The 22,307-nt window shown below is 55.0% G+C and overlaps 3 protein-coding genes across 3 annotated transcripts; 1 reads left to right on the plus strand and 2 right to left on the minus strand.

Moving 5' to 3' along the window:
• Positions 1-559: 559 nt before the first annotated feature.
• On the minus strand, positions 560-2,123 carry CTRL (chymotrypsin like). The gene is made up of 7 exons (XM_048959055.1): positions 2,072-2,123; positions 1,852-1,955; positions 1,686-1,765; positions 1,457-1,538; positions 1,196-1,376; positions 928-1,061; positions 560-770 (listed from the first exon to the last, which is right to left on the minus strand). Exons 1-7 carry the CDS (start codon positions 2,121-2,123, stop codon positions 609-611), a joined length of 795 nt encoding a protein of 264 aa, XP_048815012.1. The 3' UTR covers positions 560-608.
• Positions 2,124-2,321: 198 nt separating this feature from the next.
• EXOC3L1 (exocyst complex component 3 like 1) lies at positions 2,322-11,402 on the minus strand. Its single transcript, XM_048958239.1, has 13 exons — positions 10,754-11,402; positions 9,754-9,914; positions 8,716-8,935; positions 7,792-8,452; positions 7,552-7,669; positions 7,247-7,372; positions 6,938-7,038; positions 6,485-6,595; positions 6,234-6,363; positions 5,116-5,238; positions 4,685-4,840; positions 4,320-4,444; positions 2,322-3,854 (listed from the first exon to the last, which is right to left on the minus strand). Exons 1-13 carry the CDS (start codon positions 10,794-10,796, stop codon positions 3,668-3,670), a joined length of 2,262 nt encoding a protein of 753 aa, XP_048814196.1. The 5' UTR covers positions 10,797-11,402; the 3' UTR covers positions 2,322-3,667.
• Positions 11,403-11,564: 162 nt separating this feature from the next.
• Positions 11,565-21,746, plus strand: E2F4 (E2F transcription factor 4). The gene is made up of 10 exons (XM_048958281.1): positions 11,565-11,768; positions 13,048-13,157; positions 13,584-13,745; positions 14,034-14,077; positions 16,312-16,373; positions 16,714-16,999; positions 17,194-17,385; positions 17,882-17,929; positions 20,104-20,148; positions 20,441-21,746. The coding sequence occupies exons 1-10, from the start codon at positions 11,583-11,585 to the stop codon at positions 20,554-20,556; spliced, it is 1,251 nt and encodes a 416-aa protein (XP_048814238.1). The 5' UTR covers positions 11,565-11,582; the 3' UTR covers positions 20,557-21,746.
• The last annotated feature ends 561 nt before the right edge of the window (positions 21,747-22,307 follow it).

A 22,307-nucleotide genomic window follows, 5' to 3' on the forward strand; every position in this document is an offset into this window, starting at 1 on the left:
GTGAGCCACATCCTGCTGGAGGGGCCAGGGCAGCAGTAGGGGTGAAGGTGAGCAGAGAGCTCATCAAACAACCACAGAAAGCAGCTTCTCCTGCCCACACACCCCCCATCCCCACATCCCTGACTGCCTTTAGAGCCACATGGAAGCTGGCTAAAGCTGACAAAGTGCATGCTTGTTCCACGTGGCACGTCGTACTTCAGTACTGCCGAGCAAAGGCACAATCCAGCTATTCCTATGGGCCGCCATGCTGCCACGTGCCCTGGGGCTTTGCGACACCCTGGTCTTCCTTCTCTGTGCCACATCCCCATGCCCAGCTCTATTTCCAGCTGCCAGGAGCCAGCCCTTCATTCCCTGAACACAGCCCTTTGCTCCCACACCATACAGGACTCATATGAGGATGCCCCTGCTCGTTTGCATTCCCATACTGCTTTAAAGGCTGGGCTGAGACCTTTTTCAACCCCTATGCACATCCTGCGCTGTGCTGCACCACAAGAAGAAAGGAGCAGGGCTGGCCACAAGCACATGCTTTATTACTCTGCAACAAAGTGAGCCTCGCTTTGTGCTCAGCCCTGTGCTGGCACTGCTGGAGCGAAGCGATCCCCACAGCTCTACCCCTGGGCCACAATTTGGTCGATCCAGTTTCGGAAGTAGCTGACGCGGGTGTAGACAGCAGGCGTGCGGACGTTGCAGTTGCTGTTTCCCCAGGAGACGATGCCAATCAGAGTCCAGACGTTCCCACTCTGGTACACGAGGGGACCCCCGGAGTCGCCCTGCGGGGACGAGAGCTGCAGTTTAGGGATGGCCCCATCCCTACCAGTCCCAGGACCTTGCTCCAAACGGGTTCCTACCACCCCAGTCCCTAAGATGCTTGAGCTCAGAGTCTCCAAGTGCAACACCCCACCGTCCTCCTTGTTCCAGGCTCCTCACCTGGCAGGAAGAGGCTCCGGCCCCCCCGGCGCACAGCATGGCGCTGGTGATGCTGCTGCCCCAGTACTGCCGGCACTGACTCTGCGAGACCAGGGGCAGAGAGACCTGCTGCAGGCGTGACGCCAGAGTGTTGGCTTTTGGAGGAGAAAAAAAAAGTGTTACTCACTGTTACTCACATGTCTCCCCATGTGCTCACCAATGGATGCAGCCATGCGCTGCCACCCTCCCAGCACAGTAAGAGCCCCCCCAAGAGCTGCAGGGTACCTACAGGTGGTGCTGGTGCGTCCCCAGCCGGTGGTGACGCACTGCTGGGTGTCAGACAGAGCCAGGTTGGCAGCAGCCAGGCAGACAGAGGACACACGGGAGCCCAGCTGGGCGGCCGAGGAGAGCTTCAGCAGCGTGATGTCGTTGTTGAGGGTGTAGGCGTTCCAGTTGGGGTGCGTGACGGCCTGCCGAGGGCACAAGCACTTCGTCCTGGCCATGGGGCAGAGCTGCAGTGCCCTCCCAGAGCTACAGCCACCCCACTCACCTTCGACACGGTCTTCACCTGGACAGACTCAGACTGGGAGTTGAGGTTGTATTCCCCAAGGACGACGACGTGGGAAGATGGGCTGCAAGACAGAGGGGTTGGGGGTCCTGCAGCACCACCGGGAGGGAGTGGTGGGCTGCTTAGTGCCCTCGAGGCTGTGCCCAGTGTGCCTCGACCCCGTGCCCATCCCCAGTGTCCCCAGTGGGGTGCGGAGGGCATCGCTCCTTACTTGAACTCGCAGTGGGCAGCTGTGACCACCCAGTTCTCGTTGATCAGAGAACCGCCGCAGAAGTGGGATCCTGAGCGGGTCTGGGAGGAAAGGAAGAGCAGGAGCTGGGGGTGGGCAGGGGGTACCCGCACAGCAGCCCATGCATGGGAATGGGACAGGGATGTACCTGCAGGGACACCTGCCAGGGCCAGGAGCCGGACACCGCGTTCTGCCCATTGATGATCCTCTCGCTGTACCGCACCGAGGGGCTGATCTGGGGCTCCCCACAGCCTATGGAGGAGCACGGGAGGGCTCAAGGCTCGTGCCCACAGGCATCTCCTGCACCCCGAGGACCTGCCTGCCTCCTGTGCAGGAGGACACGGACACCTGCCCAGCGTTGGGCTTACCTGAAACAGTGCTGGCCAGGGCCAGGCAGATGACTGCCCACAGGAACGCCATCCTGGGAAGACATGGCAGTGCCCCAGGGCTGCTGGCTTTATAGCAGCTGGGAGCTGTGTGGCTCGTGGCCAGGCAGGGCAAGGTCCTGTCCTGTCCCAGCCGTGGGCAGTGGTCCCCCCAGGTTTGTGTGAGAGTTGTTCTTCCCCCATGCAGCAGTGATACGGTGGCCTGGCAAGGAGTTGTCCCAGCTGGATGTTCCCAGAGCCCAGGGTCACCCTGTGGCCTAGGTACAGCCCTGTGCAGGTGAGCACATCCCAAGGCCAGGTGGGGCAGGCAGAAGCTTTCCCAGGCAGTCGGGAGCCATGCAGAGCAGGCAGCAAGCCCTAGGGAGGACAGTGGTCTTCTCCCTGAGCTCATCACCTCTGAGCCCTTCCTGCAGGTGCCTGATCCCTCTGCCCCATAGGCCTGAGTGCTAGGGAGTAGTCTGATTTCCCCCAAGTCCCGCATCACCATCCTGGGCTTACTTGAGTGCCAGGAGCCATCCCTGGCATAATGCTGGGCATGGGGATGTGTTCCCTGCTCTGTGCTCCCCGTGCCCTGCTCCCCTGAGGCACATTGGCCGGACACAGGTAAGCTATTGCAGAGCTCAGGTCTTTATTATTGGCATTGGTGCCATACAACAGCAGTGGGATCAGGCCCATCGTAAGGCAGAAAGAATGGCAGAGCATAGAATTCAGCCCTTCCACTGCCCAAGGTGCCTGCAGGGCTGGCAAAACAGTGCAGGCCAGGCAGGAGGAAGTGGCAAAAGAGAGCAGTGAGGCTCCAAGGAAGCAGAGCACACAACATGCTTCTGCTCCTCACCTTCCCCTGGCATATGAGGAAAAGAGGACCAAGGGATGGAGAGCAGCAGAGGATGATTGTGCCCAGGAGGTCTGCCCATCATGGAGAAAGCTGAGACTCCATTCACGTTCTCCCAAGTACTGAAGTCTTGGACTTTGATGCTATTGTAAATGTTGACCAGAGAGCTTGGGCAGGTCACTAGAACTCTGATCTGTCCCTTCATGCGAGCAGGGAGAGAGTTGGTGGCAGGAGCTCCGTGTGTTCCTTCTCCTCTCTGGTCATTAGCCATAGTGAGCCGGCTGAGATCCATGCAGGACCCAGCTGGTCCTGTAAGACCCTGTAAGCCTGGGTCTAGCAGTGCTCCAGTTTTGGAGCTGTGGTGACAAAAGAACCAACGCACAGGTCACTCTGGCTGTCTGGATGCACCAGGAATTGCTGCAGCCCCAAGAGACTTGGCTTCACCCCAGCTGTAGCCCCCTGTCCTTCGCTCTGTTGATCCTCATGTCCTCCTGGCAGTAAGCTAGACCTAAGCAGCCTTGATTTTCTCCTGAGCCAGGTCTCCTAGGTCTGCTTGGAGGGTAACAGCTCAGCAAGGCAAGCTCAGAGCAGGATGGCATGTATCCAGACTGTCCCAACACAGGGCAAGGTGTGGGGATGCCGTGCATCATCTCCGTTCTCCCCACACACCACCTTGGAGCTGTCCTGTTCGGTCCATACGTTGGTGGGGCAGTGGGAAGCAGGGCTGCTGCAGGCAGTGCGATGTCTCAGGCACACTTGGCCTTGCGCAGGCAGAAGGGCAGCTCAGGTGCAGGAACCAGGATGGTGCTGAAGATGGGCCGGTAGCCTTCGGGCAGAGGCTGGGGGTTCTGTGCCATCATTTCCAGCACCACGTGTCTCACATCTTTGGAGATGTCACCCCGCAGGTCCAGCAAAGTGGAGATGTGCTCATCGCTGGGCAGAGAGCAGGAGGTGAGCGGGGAGCAGCTGGCTCACAGTGCCATCAGCCCTGCTCACGTCCCTCAAACCTCCCATGATCCAGAGAAGCTGAGGCTGGGGAGAGCTGGAACTTCAAACCAGCTGATTTTTTCAATCGGCTTGAAAGTAACCCCATAAAACTTTTCAAGTTTTCATCTTGGCATTTCATGGGTTTTGGACAATTCTGACATTTCCAATTAGGTGATTCATGATTTCTCACCGTTTTGATGACTAAGTATGGACAAGTGAGCACCACAGCAGAGCTGCTTTTCCCTTTACATCTTTGTCATTGGGTTTTTGCAGGAACCCCTCAAATCTGGGTCACGGCAAAAAGAAACCTCACAAAGGAGGGAGCCCAGGTTTCTGCATGCTCTCCAGCCCAAACCTGGCTCCCCACAGCAGTCATGCCCAGTCACAGGTGAGCAGAGCTGGGCTTCCTACCTGACATCGGGGTACTTGGTGATGAAGCCCAGCACCTCCAGGCTGAGTAGCGCTGGATCTTTGAGGCAGATCAGCTCCCGCAAAGCAAACACGGCCTCCAAGCTCTGCTGGCTCCTGTCCAGGCCCTGAGAAGGGGGAGTGTGACGTGGGTGAGCTCCCAGCCAGTTCCCTCCCATCTTGGCCTCACAACTACCCTAAGTGTAACAGCTGTTCATGGGCTGATGCAATTCTCCATCTGCTGTGGGCTGCAGGAACAGCTCATAGCTCCTTGCGCTCACCTCGCTATGGGGCTGCCCCAGGGCTTGTGCAATGCCCCTCTCTCACAGCCCAAGCCCAACTCCCCACCACATTCAGGCATCCCTCACCAGGCTGCAGAAGAGCTCCCGGAGCTGCGTGGCGTCCTGCAGCAGGCGGTCACAGAACTGGCTCCTCTCCTCCTTGCTCTTGCACACCATCTTCTTCTGCATGAGTGCCCTCAGGTATTGGCTCGCCACCAGGAGCTCGCTCTCCATCAGCAGGAGCTGAGCACCAGGGCAGAAGAAAGCTGTTAGCTCAGGGGGTTGACCGTGAATTGCCCAGAAGGGAAAGCAGGCAGAAAGGCATCTGAATTTGGAGCAAATCTGTGTGATGGTGCCCTGTGGGATGCTCTGGAGGATATGGGCTCTCCAGCAGATCTCCATTCCCCTCCCAGCACCCTTTGGGCTGTGTCCTGAGCCCTAGCACTGCAACCGACTGCCCAACACCCTCATCCTGCAAACCAGCAGCCCGTCAGAGGGAAGCCATGCAATAGCTGTACCGTGAAGGCGGGCTTCCTGACGTGGGAGAAGTCCTTTGTGTATTTGTCGATCACTTCACACATGCTGTTGACCAGCTGGGACCCCGAGAGCCACTTGCGGGAAGGCAGCTGCACGTAGAAGGGCTGAAAGGAGCACAGGAGGAGCATCAGGAGCCCTGCACTGCATTGCTCTTGTAGCAGCTCCCAGCTGAAGAGAGGCACGGCATCACAGCACCTGCCCTCCTGCAGCTCACTGAAGCCTATTGCTGCCAGAGGGCCCTGCTTGGCAAAAGCCAACATAAAACAGTGATCTACATCAGGAAATGGATGGGAAAAATGAGGACTGACATTCTTGGGTCTTCCTGATGCTCACAGGTCAGTGTTTTGGGACTTTACCTGACTTCACTGTCGCTGCTGGGCACTGCACCACAGCCAGCACCTGAGCTCTGGGGCAGCAAGCTGCTCCTCACACACTTGCTTTTGGTCTGCCCTGATGCAGTTTTAATTTCTGCTCTTTTTCCTGTGTAGACATAACATGTTTTTGGCTGGGGGCTTTTCCTCCCCTGCTGTCCTTGTAGGCAGCACCTTCCTGCCTAACGGCACAGTCTCTCTGCAGTGTGGCAGTCTCCACGCTGCCTGTGAGTGTTTCACCCTTTAGCTGCTCCTTTGTTTCTATGGCATTCGCCTTCCAGCCGTAAATAGCAATGCCATTAGTTTTTCCAGATTTGTTCCAGGCTCCAGGAAAGCTAAATTTGACTATGCTGGCAGGAAACGACTGGGGCAGTCACGCGTGGGTTTGTATCCTCTGCACGGATGTGCTCTCTCCTTGGTTTTGTGCCATGAAAGAGCCACAGAAAAGGAGTGCAAGGGAGCCCAGGTGGGCTGTGTCTCCCCAGCCGTGTCAGTTGGTGGGTTTGGAGCCATATGCCATGGTGATACCGGGTGGTGTTGGCAGGCTGGTGTAGATTATCAAGGTCTGGGAGCTGTGTTTGAGGGATGATAGCTGGCTGAATGCTGCTCGCTAGCACGGAGCACGTGGCCTATAAGCTAGGCAGGAATAGACAGAGTAGTAATAGTGCTGTTCTTGCTGGGGAGGGTTCTTTGCATCCCCAGCAGCCTTGGGCTGTGGATAAACATACCTGTAAGTCAAGGAGCAGCTCCTCCAGCAGCAGCTGGCATGCTTTCTTCTGCATCTTGTCCAGAGCAACCTGGAGGGATGCAGGGACTTCTCTGCAGGCAGCATTGGGGTGCAGAGAGGGGATAGAGGAACTAGGAGACAGAGAGAGAAGGGAGGGGACAGTTAGCCCAGGAAGGGCAGGAGGATGGAGAACTTGTGGCTTCCTTGTGGTGGTGGGGTTATTCTGAGAGGCAGCCATGAGGCGTGCATTACCTGAGAGCCAGGTTGTTGTTGAGCATGGCCAGGAGGTAGGGAACGTAGTGCTTGGGTACGGCCCGATCCTTCTGGTGCTCCTTCCCACACTGCACAAGGACTTCCCTCAGGCTGCAACACAGCCAGTGATCCGTGATGGGCAGGCAGAGCTCCTGCCACAAAGCCCAGAGCTGGAATGCTGCTGCAGCACCTGGGGGCACGTGGGCTTCCCACAAACCTCCCAGCTCACTGCTGCCAAGCTGGCAGTGGCCTGTTCTTGGGCAGCATCGGATAGCTGGACCCACTTTGGACCCCTCAGGTGTCCAGAGCAGGGCTCAGCACCACCAGAGAGGCACTTAGGGCAACAGGCCCTGGGATCTGGTGGCCCCCACGAGCTGGGACACAGCCCCATGGCAGAAAGGCTGTGCTGTGGGGACCCAGGGTCTGCAAGGGTGGGAGGGGGGCTCCACTGACCGTCCAAGAAAAGCCTCGAGCTCCTCCAGGGCCATGTTGTAGACCTTCTGCTGCAGGGAGTCTGTGATCAAGGAGGCTACCTGGATATTCTCACTCAGCATCTGCACAAGGAAAGGAGAGTGGACGTAAGGTCAGGGGCCATAACGCCTTTTGGGGTGCCCTCAGCAAGGCCTGCCCCAAGCTGCACCCCAGAGAACATTGAACACAAGAGAAGAGGGGAGCCACAATGAGAACAACGCGGCCCTGAACAAGCAACCAAAGCAGCAGGGGCAAGAGTGCCTGGGCTTGACCACAGTGCTGGGCACCCACCTGCACGACAATGACAGGCAGGGCAGACTGGAAGAAGCCCTGATGGTCCATCTCAGGTTCCTCTTCTCTGAACCACTCCTTGAACTCCACCTCCAGGGTCCTCTGCATCCACTCGATCACACTCGCCTGTGGGATGGATACCCACCACAGCCAGTCCCAAAGTCAGCTACCAACACCCCCAGAACCAACATGCAGCCCAGCAGTGAGCCCCAGCCTCATGCCATGGGCTCCTGCTGCTGTCAGAGCAGGTGGCTGCATGGTGGCCATGCCTGAGAACCTGCACACGTGCTGCCCTGCTTGCTCACCTTGACCTTCTCCACGTATTTCCTCTCTGTCTGATCCACAAGCTCAGGGGAGATCAGGGGGCCCAGAGAAGAAACATCCACTTCTGGGAGGAGGTCAGGGTGACCCATCACCTCCGGGCTGAGGGCAAAGGTGGGACAGGGCTGTGTTTGCCTGCAGTTTCTACATCTGCCCTCCCCGTGGTCCCCAGAGGCTGCGTGTTGGTGACAGCCTGGTTCCCTGCCTGCAAGGCAGGTGCTGACCTGGGGTACATGCGAAGCACCCACTCGAGGAGGAGGAAGAGTGCCTGTTTGTCCAGGTCCTCTCGGAGGATGTCCTGGAGGTGGCTACTGAGGGCCCGGTGGTACGTGGCAGTGCAGACACTGAGGATGTTGTAGTGTGCTGGGACACACTGGACCATCAGGTCCTTCACCACACGCAGCTCGGACACGATGTCCCTCTGCAGTGCAGCGAGGTGCCTGGCCAGCCCCGGACCTTCAGCATCCATACGGATGGCATTAAAGTGAGCTGCTGTGATGGTCTCCTGGAGAACATGGTAAAACTTCTGCCTCCAGCCCTTCGGGCGGCCAGGGGGCAGGAAGGTGGCATCCAGGAGTAGAGTGTCATCTATTTTCTCCTCCCGCTCAATGATCCTGATGGCGGTGACAAAGAGAACTGGGTCTTCCCGCACCAGCTGCAGGCTGCTGCTCACGATGCCCCACAGCTGCTTGGCCAGGCTCTCATTGAGCTCTTGCAGACAGCTGAAGTAGGACAACACAGTTGCCTGGGCACTGGAGAGCCCACGAAGGTGCAGCTGGGAAAGGATGTCATCTCGGAGGTGCTCCATCATCATGAGCTCTGCGTGGGCCTCCAGGAGATGCTGCCCATGGAGCAGCTGCAGGGCATGGGAAAAAACCTCGTGGACTGTGAGAGGAGAGATGCCAGGATTGAGCACAGGGTGTGGGCACAGGTTAGAGGGAGATCACGAGGGGAAGGTGCTCGTGGGAGGACAGTGCTGGGAGGCAGGGGCATCTCCATCCACAGACTTTCCAGGCTTTTCTAACTGGCAAAGCCTGCACAACCTGCTCTGACTTTGCCACCAGCCCCGAGCAGAGCCCAGGGTTGGACTGGAATAACTCCAAGTGAACTTCCAGCCTAACTCCATATGGAATGGTCCAGCGCCCTACCTGAGAAGAGCTGGGGCAGCACCTGGACCACCGAGGCCAGCTGCACGTGCTCTGCCATCAGCGCCCGCATCTGCTGGAGGTCCTGGAAGTGGTCTGCGCAGTCGAGCAGGGCCCACCTCGCTGCCCCCATGTCCTGGCACACGCTCTGCACCTCCTGGACCGCTGACCGCAGTTGCTCCAGTCCAGTGCTCACCCCCTCCAGGTAAGACTGCACAGTTGACTGAGGAGCAGAAGAGGACAGAGGGACAGCAGAGAAGCTCTTGAAGGCTTGCACTGTTTGCCCCCAGCCCTGTCAGGACACTCTTGCATGCCCTTTCCCAGCCCCAGAAGCTCAGATTTGCCTCTGCCACTATGCTGTCCCCACTCACTATGATCCCAAGTACACACAGCATCAAGACAGCTGCTCCAGCAGCAGGAATGGCCAGTTTCACCCCTTCAGAGTGCGCTGTGTCACAGTTTACCATGACTGTTTGCGAGGTTTGGGGTGCCCAATGGCTACTATGCATGAGGTGAGAGAAGGGAGGGCATCCCTTTGGGGTTACCAAGGCAGCAGGGGGAGCAGTAACTAGATGTCTCCTTTCAGTTTTACAACCATTTTCGAAATCAGAATAATCAGACTGCTCAGGTTATGCAGAAAGGGTTCACAGTGTCACCCTGATCAAGGAGGTGTGTGCATCCCTTATCTATGTGTGCAGAAATACTGCTTCTCCTGTGTGGGCTCCGCAGGCAGGGATGGGGCTGCCTCCTCCCAGCTGTGGGGAAGGGGATAGGATCACGATGGGGAGCACTGTGTCCCACACGTGGGATGTGCTGAACTCCCTTAGTGCATTGTTCTACAGGACAGACAGAGGCAGAGGAGGCTCATTTTGAGTGGGGCAGGGGTGGTACCAAATCCTAAAGAACTAAATCTAAACAACTTGGCTCCCACCAAGGATGACATTTTTCCCAGAAGCGGAAAAAATGATGATTCCACACAGAAGACCCTGGGGAGGTGTGAAGCTGTGAGCACCCATTGGGTGGGACATGACAAACACCCACCTTCAGCCGGGACTGGATGGAGCTGTTCCTCTGTGTCTCTCTGTTTCGGTAGTGCCCGAGCCCCTCCAGTTTCTCAGGCCGATAGAACACCCCTGAAGCCCATTTCAGAGCAGCTCCTCTCGCTAACTTCTCAGCCTTTTCCACCTCTGGCCACTCCTCATCTGGGGATGAAGCCAGAGGTTAATGAGCAAAACGAAGCCTCTCCTTGCAGGGCAGGAAAGGCCCCTGAGGCCAGAAACAGGAAACCATTGTGAGCGGATGTTCAAGCACACGCAGATATGGGAAACTGGACTCCTTGCAAGGCTGCAAGGAGACATCCTGGGAGGGCTCCCTGACATCCCACAGCCATGGACGGGGCACGCAGTGGACAGCAGGCTGCCCTGAGGAGCTGTCATCCAACCCACCAGCTCGGGGTGCCATCCTGAGGTGACCCAGCATGACAAGGACAGGTTGCCCAAGGGGGTCTCATGCCACCTGGGCAGACAGTGAGTCAGCAGGTGGCACAAAGAGCTGGCACTGCCTGTCCATGTGGCACTCCTGGAGGCGGTGGTGGCTCTGCCGTGCTGATAGAAGCAGACCCAGGCTCCTGGCCTCCTCAGTGTTCCAAAGGCACCTGATGGGCTGCGTGGGGCTGTCTTCACAAAGAGTCCAAACAAAAGTGCCCAAAACCACACCAAGGGCTGAGGGCTGTGACCCAGCCCATCTCCAGGGCTCGGTTCACTATTTGTTTCATCGTTTCCCCCCCTTTCCAGAACTAGGGCTCCCTGTACCCCCCCGGGAATGCCACCCTGTCCCCAGCCGAGCTCCCCTGCAAGGACACCGCTGGGGCTGGGGGCTTCCAAGGAAGAGCAGCGCATCCCTGGAGGGTGGGGAGCTCCGAGGAAAGGCTGCAGCACAGGGAGAAGGTGGCAAAGCAGGGACTGGGGGATCGTGAGGAGCACGGAACGGCAGCCCTCCTCCCGTGCCCAGCACCAGGGGTGTGCTGCATCGTCCCCGTTACCTGTAGGGCTCGCGCAGCGCTCGTCCTTTGCCGACATGCCCATGGTCTCACCGCCGCTGTACGCACACGAGCGGGGCTGGGCCGAGAGGAGGAAGCCGACGGCCGTTTCCTCCGGCACACGGCGATCCTCAGGGGCTCATTGTGTTCCCGAGGACGCGCTCAGGATGTCGGGGCCGGAGGGGGAGCAGGGAAAGGAGGACGGACGTAAAGAACCGCCACAAGGCACGCGGCCCCCTATGGTACAGGGAGGGCCCTGAGTGCCCCCCGTGGCTGCTGGGTGCCCAGGGGTTCTGCTTTGTGCTGGAGCTGAGCTTCCCCGACGCTTTGTCTGAGGTGTGAGCTCACCACGAGGTGCAGAGGGGGTTTGGTGCGTTCACGAGGTATGGGAAGGTGGCCGGGTGATAGCTTGGAAGGCTTGGGGACACGAGTTGACCATGGCTGCCTTGGTTAACGAGGAACGGGACGTCCTGGGACCACCGACCACCTTCTCAGGGTTACGGTGAGGTAGTGCATGGGGCGCTCGAGCATCCCTCACCCGGAGAAGCGGTGGGCTCAGGCATCGCACACCGCCCCAATTCCGCCCTGCAGCCCTCGGAGGGGGATGAGGGCACCATGCAGAGGCTCGCAGCAGCCCACAAAGGGACCGGGAATCCCGGAGCAAAAGCCGCCCCGCCCCGCTTTGCCCCCCCACGACCCCCCTTCCTCCCCCACGACCCCCCTTCCTCCCCCACGTGGCCTCCGCGCGCTCCCCGCCCCACACCGGAAGTTCCCGTCATGCTCCTCGAACCGGAAGCGGAAGCGCGGCGGGCCCGGAGCCGGCGGCGGGCAGATGGCGGAGTGCGGGCCGCAACCCCCCGGGGCTGGAGGCGGCGGAGGAGGAGGAGGAGGAGGCGGAGGCGGTGGGAGCGGAGGTGCCGGGGCGCCCAGCCGGCACGAGAAGAGCCTGGGGCTGCTCACCACCAAGTTCGTGTCGCTGTTGCAGGAGGCCAAGGACGGCGTGCTGGACCTGAAGCTGGTGCGGGGCTGCTGGAGGCTGGGGAGGCCCGGCTGGGGTCACTGCTGTGTGAGGGGGGAGAGTGGGGGGGGCGGGCCGCACGCTGGGGCTGCTCTTGTGCCACCACCCTGCTGCTGCTGCACGTCCCGTGCTCTGTGTCTGTCTGCTCGTGTGGCCTGTCGGTTCTTTTCCCGTCACACAACGCAGCCTTCTGCACCGTGCCCTCCGAGCAGAAGGAAGGCTGCCGTGGGCTGCTCCACTTCTGGCACAGGTTGTCTGTTTAGGTTGTGGGGGAGCGTTGGATGAATTTGCCTTGCTCTTTTTCGAGACCTCCGTGACGGAGGAACTCTGCCTGTGTGGTATGCGCAGCTCTTAAAGCTAAGCCTTTTCTACATGTGAAACTCCACTGCGGTTTATAGAAACCACTCTAAGGTGGATGTGTGTGTGAGCAGCAGAGAGCGTGCTGAAAGCGGAAAGCTTGGGGCAGTCCCCTGGCTGCTGAATGCTGTCCTCTCCTGTGCCAAACTGCCGCTCCTTGGATTTGGGCAGAAGAGCAGCATTCCCTAAGCTGTCAGTTCAGTGGGGGTCGTGTTTGTTAGTGTAATTTGTGAAGGGCCACCATAGTGCTGGAGTGTGAGAGAAGAAAGTCATTTCTGCACTGTCCTCTGTGTGACACCACTATACGACTGGCATCAGTTAAACTCTTGCTAGTGCTACACTGCCATCTGGAAACAATATCAGCACCACCTGGTGCCTCCTGAATGTGAAGGGAGGGTCCTTCAAAGGGTCAGAATCACAGGATTGTTGGGGGCTTCTGGAGTTTGTGTAGTCCATCCCCCCTGCTGAAGCAAGTCCCTGGATTAGAATGCACACGAAAGCATCCAGGTGGGTTCTGAATACCTTCAGAGAAGGAAACACCACAGCCTTTTGGGCAGCCTGTTCCAGTGCTCTGTCCTTGCACCCACGCTTACTGTCCTCCTTGTAGCCATTTCCAGAGGACTCTGCCTCCTGACATTGTGTCTGTTCTCTATGAGCTGGCATCAGGTCTGGATATAAAAGGCCTTTTGAACGTCAGCTTTGCTAAAGTGTTGTCAGTCAGCCCTTTACATTCAGATTCCCATCTCCCCTTATGCTGGAGGAGCACTGAACATTGAGGCTGCCAGGCTTGTAGCCCTGCCTTGCTGCTGAGGAGCAGTGTGGGGTGGTGAGCAGACAGCTTGGTCAGGAATTAATCTGGCAGGCAGGAAAGAGAGAAACATGACTGAGAGTTTGGAGTTTAAGCGTCTGACTTCTCTTGCAGGCTGCAGACACCTTGGCAGTGCGACAGAAACGACGAATCTATGATATCACAAATGTCCTGGAAGGGATTGGGCTGATTGAGAAGAAATCAAAGAACAGTATCCAGTGGAAGTGAGTGACAGAGAAGGTTTAAAGTCATTCATGGGTCCCTTCTGGTCCAAGGTCCTGTCTTCTGGGTGCCTTTCTGCTGATTTCACAGTGGCCTGTGCTGATGGTAGTGATGAGGAATGCTGAAGTATGTATGGCACATCACTTTTACAGCAGAGCTGGTATTTTGGTGCAAACTATTTCCATGTCTTCAGTTAGAAAAGATACCTTTCATGGTGCTGGAGGTGGGGGAGAGCCCTGCTGGGCTGCAGGGTGTAGGAGGATGCACTGAGTGGTGCTGTGCTGGAAGATGGTGTGGGGCTGCAGGTGAGATTCTCTGGCCTTGATGTGTGATGGAGGGGGCAGGAGGGGAGGTGGCAGCTCTCAGAGGCTGGGTCTTTTTGGTTGCTCTGTTAGCTGATGCATGTCACTGCTGTTTGCTCTGCACAGAGGGGTGGGTCCTGGCTGCAACACACGTGAGATTGCTCACAAACTCATTGAGCTGAAGGCAGACATAGAGGACCTGGAGCAGCAGGAGCAGGAGCTGGAGAAGCAGAAGATGTGGGTTCAGCAGAGCATCAAAAATGTCACAGAAGATGTGCAGAACAACTGATATCCTTTTGTCAGCTGGATTTTGTTATCCGTTCCTCAGGGCTGGAAGGCAGGAGCTGGGGCTGGGCTGGCAGTGCTCTGCTGGGGGCACCTCATGTTGCTGGAGGTCGTGCCCCCTCTGGAAAGGGTGAGCAGGTCGTGCCTCCTTCCGGAAGCAGAGGAGCACTGCCCAGTGTAGGAAATAGCTTCCTTTGCAGCATTTCTTGTGTTCAGAGAGGAAGGAAACTCCAGGTGCCCTTTGAGTTCTGTCTTCACAGGACTGCAGCCTTTCTCCTTGACCTTCCAAACGCTAGCTTATGTGACACATGAAGATATCTGCAAGTGCTTCACAGGTGAGGAAATGGTGCTGCGTCATAAAGATGTAATACTGCAGTCCTGTCAGCCTATCCCAGCTGCTTTTCTTTCTCCAAGAAAGAGGAGGCAGCACATCCAGGCTTAGGCCTGAGCATGGGCTGCCTAGTAAGCATCATGGAAGCTATGGTTCAAGCTTTGCTGCCATCCTTTGGTTTGGGAATCACTGAATTGCAGCTTTGTTGTCACCAGAAGAGGTGAGGGAGCAGGAGGTGTCCTTGTCCTGTTGCAGTGTTAGCTGCAGGGCCAGAAATGTCCCGTGTGCAGTGTGGCAGCCTTCTCAGCTGTAGCAGTGTGGATTCAGAGCTGCTTTCTGCTTCAGTGAATGCCTGTCCTCTCCTGACCCTCCGCAACCTACATCTGCTTGCTTGCCTCAGACAGTTCAAGGTGGAAGCTGCTTATCCTGCCCACCCAGCTGTGCAGACCCTTGTCTGACTGCTCACCTCTTCCAAGCTGTCTCCTTACCCTGCACTGCATCAGTTTTTCCATGTCCCATCTTTCCTTTCTTGCACTGTCCTCCTTGTTCACCAGACTTTATCCTGCTCGAGTTCCTGCTGCTGATTCATGTGCACCAGCCCTTGCTTTACTGTTTCTTCTGGTTTAAGGGCGTGCTTCTTGGGGGCAGGGGTTGTTTTCAGTTTGACAGTGCTTGGGGCCAGATAGTTCATAACAGCCTGCAGGAGCTTCCTGGAGACCAGCAGACAGATTATTGCGTGGTTGACTGAGCATTTTGCATTTTTATTGCACCTGTTTTTTCTGAAAGAGTTTGCATCTGAATTCAGACCGCACCAAAAAGCACAGAGAAGATGAGAACTTAGCAAGGACAAGTCTGAAATCCTTTGGAACAGAAGCCTGAGCCCTGTTTTCCCTTTGTTTGGTGTGTGCCCAGTTTTGCTGCAGGAATATTCCTTACACAGAGTGTCTGACTCCCCCTCCTGCCAAGTCTGAGCCTTGCAGAGGCTCTGTGTCAGAGCTCTTGTGTTGGAAGGCTGAATTTTAGCCCCTTTTTTATTCTTGCTGACTGTGACTAAAGACATTTTCTCCAAGTGAGTTAGGACTTGAAGCTTTGCTTGCTTGTACTCTTGTCAAATACGAATTCTTTATCTGAATTTAAAATAAATGAGAATATTTAGTTCTTAGTGACTGGGAAACGTAATTTTGCCTTCTGTTGTGATATGCTTTGTGCTTGCAGAATCAAAAAGGAAGTGGGAACACTCTGTGCACTGATTGTTTTGTGAAAATATTTGGGACTCAGCTATCAGGAGAGATAGAAAGGCAGTGCCTGTGCTGTAGAGGCGTTCGGGTCTCAAAGCTTGAGCTTTCTTTGGGCTCTGCTGTGCCTTTTTAATGTCTTTTAACAATACTTTCCTTAAGGACAGATTTGTTAAAGAAATCCCATCTTATTATTCACAAATCTTGTACTTCTAATCCCTGCACTTTTGCTGATCTGACAGCCTGTCTGAAATAGAATGATGTGCTCTTCTGCTGTCTGCTCTGTGGGTCTTAGAGAAGATATTGAATAGAGCTTCATGCAGGATATTGGTGAAGTGTGTGCACAAACCACACCAAGCATTCACACTGAAAGCTGCTGTCTGCTTGGCCTCAATGTGCCTGATGTTCACAGCACTGGCATTTCCCCATTCACATTTCTCATGCTAAATGTAAACCTGGATGCAGAATGGAAGCTGCTCATCTGGCAGTGCTGTGTTCTGAAGGAGCTGCAGGACTTGGAAAGGAGATGATGCTGTCAGCCTTGTGTCTCTATGCAGAGGCCAACACAGCCAGCACCAGGCAACTCTTGCTGATAGAGGCAGGGGATCATTGGTTTCAGGTGCTGGTACACGTGAGGCTGCTGTGCTGTTAGCTGTCTCTGCTGTGTGCTGAGGGCAGCTCTTCCAGCCGTGTGCTGTTCTGTTCACAATTCAGATTGGGGAAAATGATGAGTGAATCCTGTGAAGGAATCTGCTGGAAAAAAAAACCAAACCTTGATTCTTTTTCTGAAGGGTTGCTTGGAAAGTTTTCCAGGTTCTTTATGCCCTCAGGGTTGGTACATTCAGAGCTCTACAACATGCTTAGCAGCTGGAGTGGGTGTCAATGGCAGTCCTCCAAGGGAGAGAAAGCTGGGTGGACTTTGGGAAGTGCAGGAGATGAGGGGCTCTCTGTCAGCATGGGAACAGCCTGTGCCCTCTGAGTGCTGACCAGTCTGTTTTCACAGGAGACACCCTCCTTGCCATTCGAGCCCCATCAGGCACACGCCTCGAGGTTCCCATCCCTGAGGTGAGTGATAATTGCATGGATAGAGAGCAGCTGTGTGCTGTGTGTGTGTTCTGGGGGGTGCTGCTGGATCGAGCAGGCTGAGAGATGGAAAGGAGTCGGTGGTCGTGGTTTTGGTGGAGCTGGAGGAACCGTCAGCTCAAGGATGGCTCCAACTATCAAATAGTTGCCAGGAAGCTGTCATTTGGAAGTGCCCCAATAAGTGCAGGAGCTCCAGAGAGAGCTGTTGAGAGGTGAATTGTCTTGACCTGCCTGGACAGCACGTCTTGCCACTGGGAAACTCCTCTTCTGTTTGGAAAGAGCTCTTCATGTACGTCTGTGTTTTGCTTCTGACTTTCCTCAGGGCCCGAGTAGGCAGAAGAAATACCAGATCCATCTGAAGAGCACCAGTGGTCCAATTGATGTTCTCTTAGTAAACAAGGACGCTTGGAGCTCTCCTCCAGTAGTGCTACCCGTCCCACCCCCTGAAGACCTCATCCAGTGCCAGGCAGTAGCACCCTCAAAACCACAGATCCCGCCGCTCGCCCACTTCCAAGAGGCATCTGTTCCCAGCAGCACCCAGCCCTCAACGCCAACACCTTCCAGCACTCAGGATCACAGCCCTCCTGAGCAGAAAGACACGAGCACAGGTGAGAGGGATGTTGCAGAGAGCAGAAATGGGGTGGTTGCTGTTCAACAGGGCAACGTGCACCTGGGCACACGGCGCTGTCAGCTCCTGGCCAAGGGAACACCTGTGTGTTTGCTGCACCAAACCTTAGCTTTCATCTTAGTGGGACTGGGTTGTGCTGATGGAAATCCCGTGTGTGTATGTGGCTCCTTCCAGAATGCAGCATCTCAGTGGTGGAGTCCAAGAGCAGCAGTGACCTCGACCCCCTCAGCAATGTGTCTGCACCCAGCAGCCAGACAGCCAGGCTGGACACACAGCTGCTGCAGTCCTCTGCCTCTCTGGACAGCAGCTCTGTCCTACCCAGCCCCTCTGCCTCCTTTGAGCCAATCAAACCTGATCCTGCAGGAAGTGAGTATGCACCTGGTTTGTCTGCCTCTCCAGCTTGTGCCACTGGGGGCGAGGGGGTGGCTGCTGGCCCCAGGGAATCGAGCTGAACTCTGCTCTGCCTCTGCTGTCAGCCAGATCCATCAGGAGTGAATAGGCATTTCCTTGGGGGAGAGAGCCACGGCTGTGTGAGGGTGCTGGGGGACCAGACATGTCATGTCTGGTGCCACGCCACTGCCTGTGATGGCAGTACTAGAAAAGCCACAAGAGATGCTCACGTGATGTCTGTGCTGTTCTAGGTGGGATCATTCCCTTTCAGCCCCTTTTGTAGTGCAAGGTCTGAGTTTTGAGACTGTGAAGTCTTCACTAGCAGCACTCTTGTTACTTGTTAGATTATTAGGAGAGTCCTAGCCTTGGTTTTTCTCCTTTCCTCAGAAGTGCTTTATCAGGGCAGTGGGTGATAAAGCTGTGAAGATGCTTCATTTAACAACATAAATCATTTGGTTTGTTATATTCACAGTGCTGGAGCTTCCCAAAGAGCTGTCAGAGATGTTTGATCCAACGAGAGGTACGTTCACAGCCTGAGCACAGCCTCATTCTGCACCAATCCACCCACAGTTTGTGTGAAGTTTACTCATGTCTCTTAATGTCTGTTTTATTCACTCCCTATTGGATTATTTTGCAGATGTGTTTTTGTAAGGTGCTTATGGTAGCTGCTAGCTCTCTCCTTGTAGCTGGGCACTCTTTTTTTTTTTCTATCTTATTATTAGCAATGTTTCTGTTCAAGTTTCCCATACAGCATACAGATGAGAGCTTTTCAGGCCCCGTGCCAGCACTAATCTGTGCTCTGCCTTCCCACACTCCTCTCCCAACTTGCCTGCACCATCTACAGCTACCAGCAAAATCCCTGTTAGTCTCGTTTCGACTGTAGCCTGCCCAAGGCTGATCCAAGCAAATAATCTGAGGAGATCATCTGCTGTCCTTGAAATACCCCTAATGGTTTTAGGGCTGCAGCTGGGGAGGGGATGCTGTTACTTGTGTCAGTTCTGCCTCTGCCCAAGCTAAGTTTGACTGTTGCTACCTAATGATGGGCTTTGGGCTAAGGGCAGAAGAGGTGCAAGGTGGCAGAATTTGATCTAACATAAGCCTAAACTGGGAAGCATGTATCTGCATGTGCACACCTGGATTCCAGTCTTTCCTTTCAGTGCTGTTGTAATTCTTCCTGGCCTCGGAGCATGGCAGAGCTGAGTGCACACAAGCACTTTGTGGTGGTGACAGAACGTGTTGTTCCTTGGAGTCCCTGGTTCTTTGTGAAAGTAAAGCTTTTGCTTTAAAAACCCCACAGCCCTAAATGTCACAGTCAACCTGGAGAACACCATTCCTCTGTGCTCAGCCCAGCACCAGGGAATCCACTGCTGTAGACCGTGAGGTCTTGGTAATGACTGAACAGGTCTGAAGAGCAAAGCTTGTTCTTTGTGGGGTGGAACATAAGGTGCTGCAGGGTGCAAACCTGTGGAGAAGGTACAGCTTAACCCAAACTAATGGCTATGGGACTCTGTGGACACTACTGTGAAGGAGAAGTTTGCTATCTGCAGTAATGCATGCTGTTTCATGGATATTCCTCCTGGTCTGGAGGAGTGAAGTTCAGATCCAGGAGCGAAGGTGTAAAGGACCTTGCTTGTTTTACCCTCATCTACTGAACAAGGTCTAAAAATACAGATTCTGTATTTTACTGCTGTTTATTTTAGCTAGTATCATTCCTCTCTGGTTACTTCTAGTTGAAATCCTCTCATCTCACAGCATGGAACTAGGCAGGTAGGTTCCTGTCCTCCAGGAAATGGCCTGCAGTGAATCAGCATCTTGAAGATGGGCTCATCTGAGTTCCTTTTGTGAAAGATCACTTCACCCTGGCCAGGCTGATTGAGATTGTCACTATTTAACTTGGTGAAGTGAGAGAGGGATTCAGAATGTTGTTTCCAAACACTTAGCTTCTGAAAGGGAAAAGATCTGTTTGCACATGCTTGGCCTGGCTGCTTGCCTGCCAACCTTTCAAGTGTTTCGTGGTTCTGCTAGCCAAGATCAACATCACTGGAGGAAGGAATGACATTTTGGAGATAATTTTTGTTTATAGCCTTGTGTGGGCAGTAGAGTAGAGAGCAGTTAATGGCCCATTAGGGGAGGATATGCAGAGCTCAGATGTTTGCTGGAGGGCAACCAGCCAACCTACCATGGCATATCACAGCTGTGGAGTGAAGGGATCCAATTAGGAGGGACAAATCTGAAGGAAACTGGAGACATTGATTAGTTTTGCTGCTTCTGGAACAGCTCGTCTCTCTTTTTTTTCCTCCCCACTCTAGCAAAGCCAGTATGTGTAATTGAGGAGTGCATCAGGCTTTACCACCTCAATTTCAGATGCGTGTGGGAGAGTTTCCCTTGGGACTGCAGCTAGCACACCACTGCAGGGATCACCCTTCAGGTGAAAGCACCGGGCTTGTGGCTGAGCTAAGCAGGAAGGAACCTCCTGCAGAATGTGTTGGTGCTGCCCGCATGGCCCAGCACTTGTGGTTCCTCTGCCCAGGGCAGGAGGCTGAGCTTCCTGCTGACACTGCCTGCACTCACCTCACCTTAGTCCAAAAAGGGCTGGCATGGAGAGGACCAGAAAAACTGGGAAGGGTGGTGAAACTACACACACACAGAGCTGAAGTCGGAGTGCATTGCTTACTGTGCTTGTCTCTTCCCTAGAATGCATGAACTCTGAGCTGCTGGAGGAGCTGATGTCATCTGAAGGTGAGTCTCAAGAGTTTTCCCCTCATGGTGCGGCCTGTCTGAGGGAGAAAACCAGTCCTGTGTGCCTTTGTACAGGTGACAGCCTTGTGTTCACAGCCTTGCCCTCATGGTGCTGGGCTCAGGGCATGGTTCTCACTGTTAGGCCAGGCTGTGAGTGATGCACGAGGAGCAGATGAGCCTCTTCAGTGCTGCAAGGCTGATGAGAAGCAATCTCAGAGATCCCACGGCTCGGCTCCGGGCTGGCTGTGGGAGTGCTGAGCCTTGTAACCAGTTGCTGGCTTTTCTCTCCTAGTGTTTGCTCCCTTGCTCCGCCTCTCCCCCCCTCCTGGAGATCACGACTACATCTACAACCTGGATGAGAGCGAAGGCGTCTGCGACCTCTTCGACGTGCCTGTCCTTAACCTCTGACTCCTCAGCGTGGCTGTGAGCCTCGCACACACAGACCCTTTTGTAACTCTTTGGAAAGCATCTATTTTTGGATTCCTTTTGTGCTAGAGCTCGACGAGTGAGCGAATCAGAGATACTCTCCTATGAACTCAGAACCAAGAGATGTGGACTCGGGGGCCGGGAGCCTCCCCGTCACTTCTTTCTCCTCCTGTCTCTCACGTGCAAGGACTGAGCTCGCCTCGCTGCGTCTCCCTCTTCACTGGATTCTGGGCATCGCTTCAGAGGGTCTGTGATTTGTTGAGTTTGCCCGGGTGCCTCTCCAAGCTTCCTCAAATCTGCATGCCTTGGTTTTCCTGCACTCCTAGAGGCACTTTGCACCTCCTAGGTACCAGCTGCTACACGGAGCCCTGATAGCACGATCGGTTCACAAGCCCGGAGGTAGTTAGTTTCAATGGGGGTGGTTGTATCCTAGAATGACATCAACAAAAAGCAAACCAACGGCACCAAAAGGTCCATTTGTTCCAGTGACTCCAATCCAAGCTAGTTTGTTTGACAAGACAAAGCACTTTTCTCTGTTGGCTGCCCCTCCCAGTAGGACAGTAGCTGAGCTGAGAGTTTCCCTGCTGTGCTTCAGCAGGAATGCCTGGTTCTGCCGTGGTGGTTGCTCACCTGATGCACAGCCCAACAGCTGTGCTGTTCCTACAGGGCTGAAGAAGGGTGCCAGTATTAATGTTTTCTTCTTATGAGTTGCTTGAAAGGTTAAGACTGATCCAGCTGGTGCCTTTAAGGTATTCCAAGTACATCAGACGCCGCTCGCATTACATCTAGCTATTCTCCAGCATTGCACTTGAGCCTTCAACTGTTGTAAAGGCGACCAAGCAGGAATGATTCAGCAGTACTTTGCCACGACGAGTTTCACAAGTGTTGTCAAAATAGTGTTTTGTTCCCCCCCCTGTTTTTTTTCCTCCTTAGCATGTGCTCAGGGTCGGCCTTCCTATGGATATGAATTTGCTCTGGTGTTCATACTGTGCTCCCTGAGCCTGTAGGCAGGTTGCTGCACAGCACAATAATGCCTTTCTGTATCTTTTTGGTCATGAGATTGCTCTTTAATGGAAGGTCTGTTGAGGTGGCTTTGGAGTGTTTTGTTTTTCTTTCTTTCTTTTTGATGAGCAGCCCTGTGCATTTCTTTTCTTTTTTTTTTTGCTGTTGTTGGAGTAAAAAGCCCTCCTGGATTTGTTGTACTTTTTAAACCCCAACGTTGCTTTTGGGTCAGATTCGACTGTCAGTTTTGCACATCTTCCTGCCAACCCAGCAGTCGCTGCCGTCCCACGGAGCCTTTCCTGCCCTGCAAACTGCCATAGGGGAAGGCCAGCTTCTCACAGCCAGCACCAGCAGTGATGGATACGGGACGTACTCAGTGCTTGGCAGCTGCAGAGGTGAGGCTGTATGCTCGATTCCTTTCTTTCCAAAGCATCTCCTGGTGTTGTTTTGTTCTCTGTGGGGCTCCTCCAGCAGACCTGCTCCTTTCTGCGCCGTGGGATGCAGCAGCACCCCGTAGGAAAAGCGCAGTGAATCCGATAGGAATGGACAACCTGGAATCCCTTCTGGCTGATGGCAGCGGGCAGCACAGTGGGTGAGATGGGGACGTGTGGGTGCTGAGCGTGGAGCCCACGTGCTGTCCAGCAGCCTGCCTTCCCTCTGTCGCTCCCAATCTTCGCTCCCTCGACGTGTGAACGATCGCCACTGCTTTGGAGAAAAAGAAAAAGGAAAAA

Source organism: Lagopus muta, chromosome 12 (assembly GCF_023343835.1).
Source record: "Lagopus muta isolate bLagMut1 chromosome 12, bLagMut1 primary, whole genome shotgun sequence".
Lineage (NCBI taxonomy): Eukaryota > Metazoa > Chordata > Aves > Galliformes > Phasianidae > Lagopus > Lagopus muta.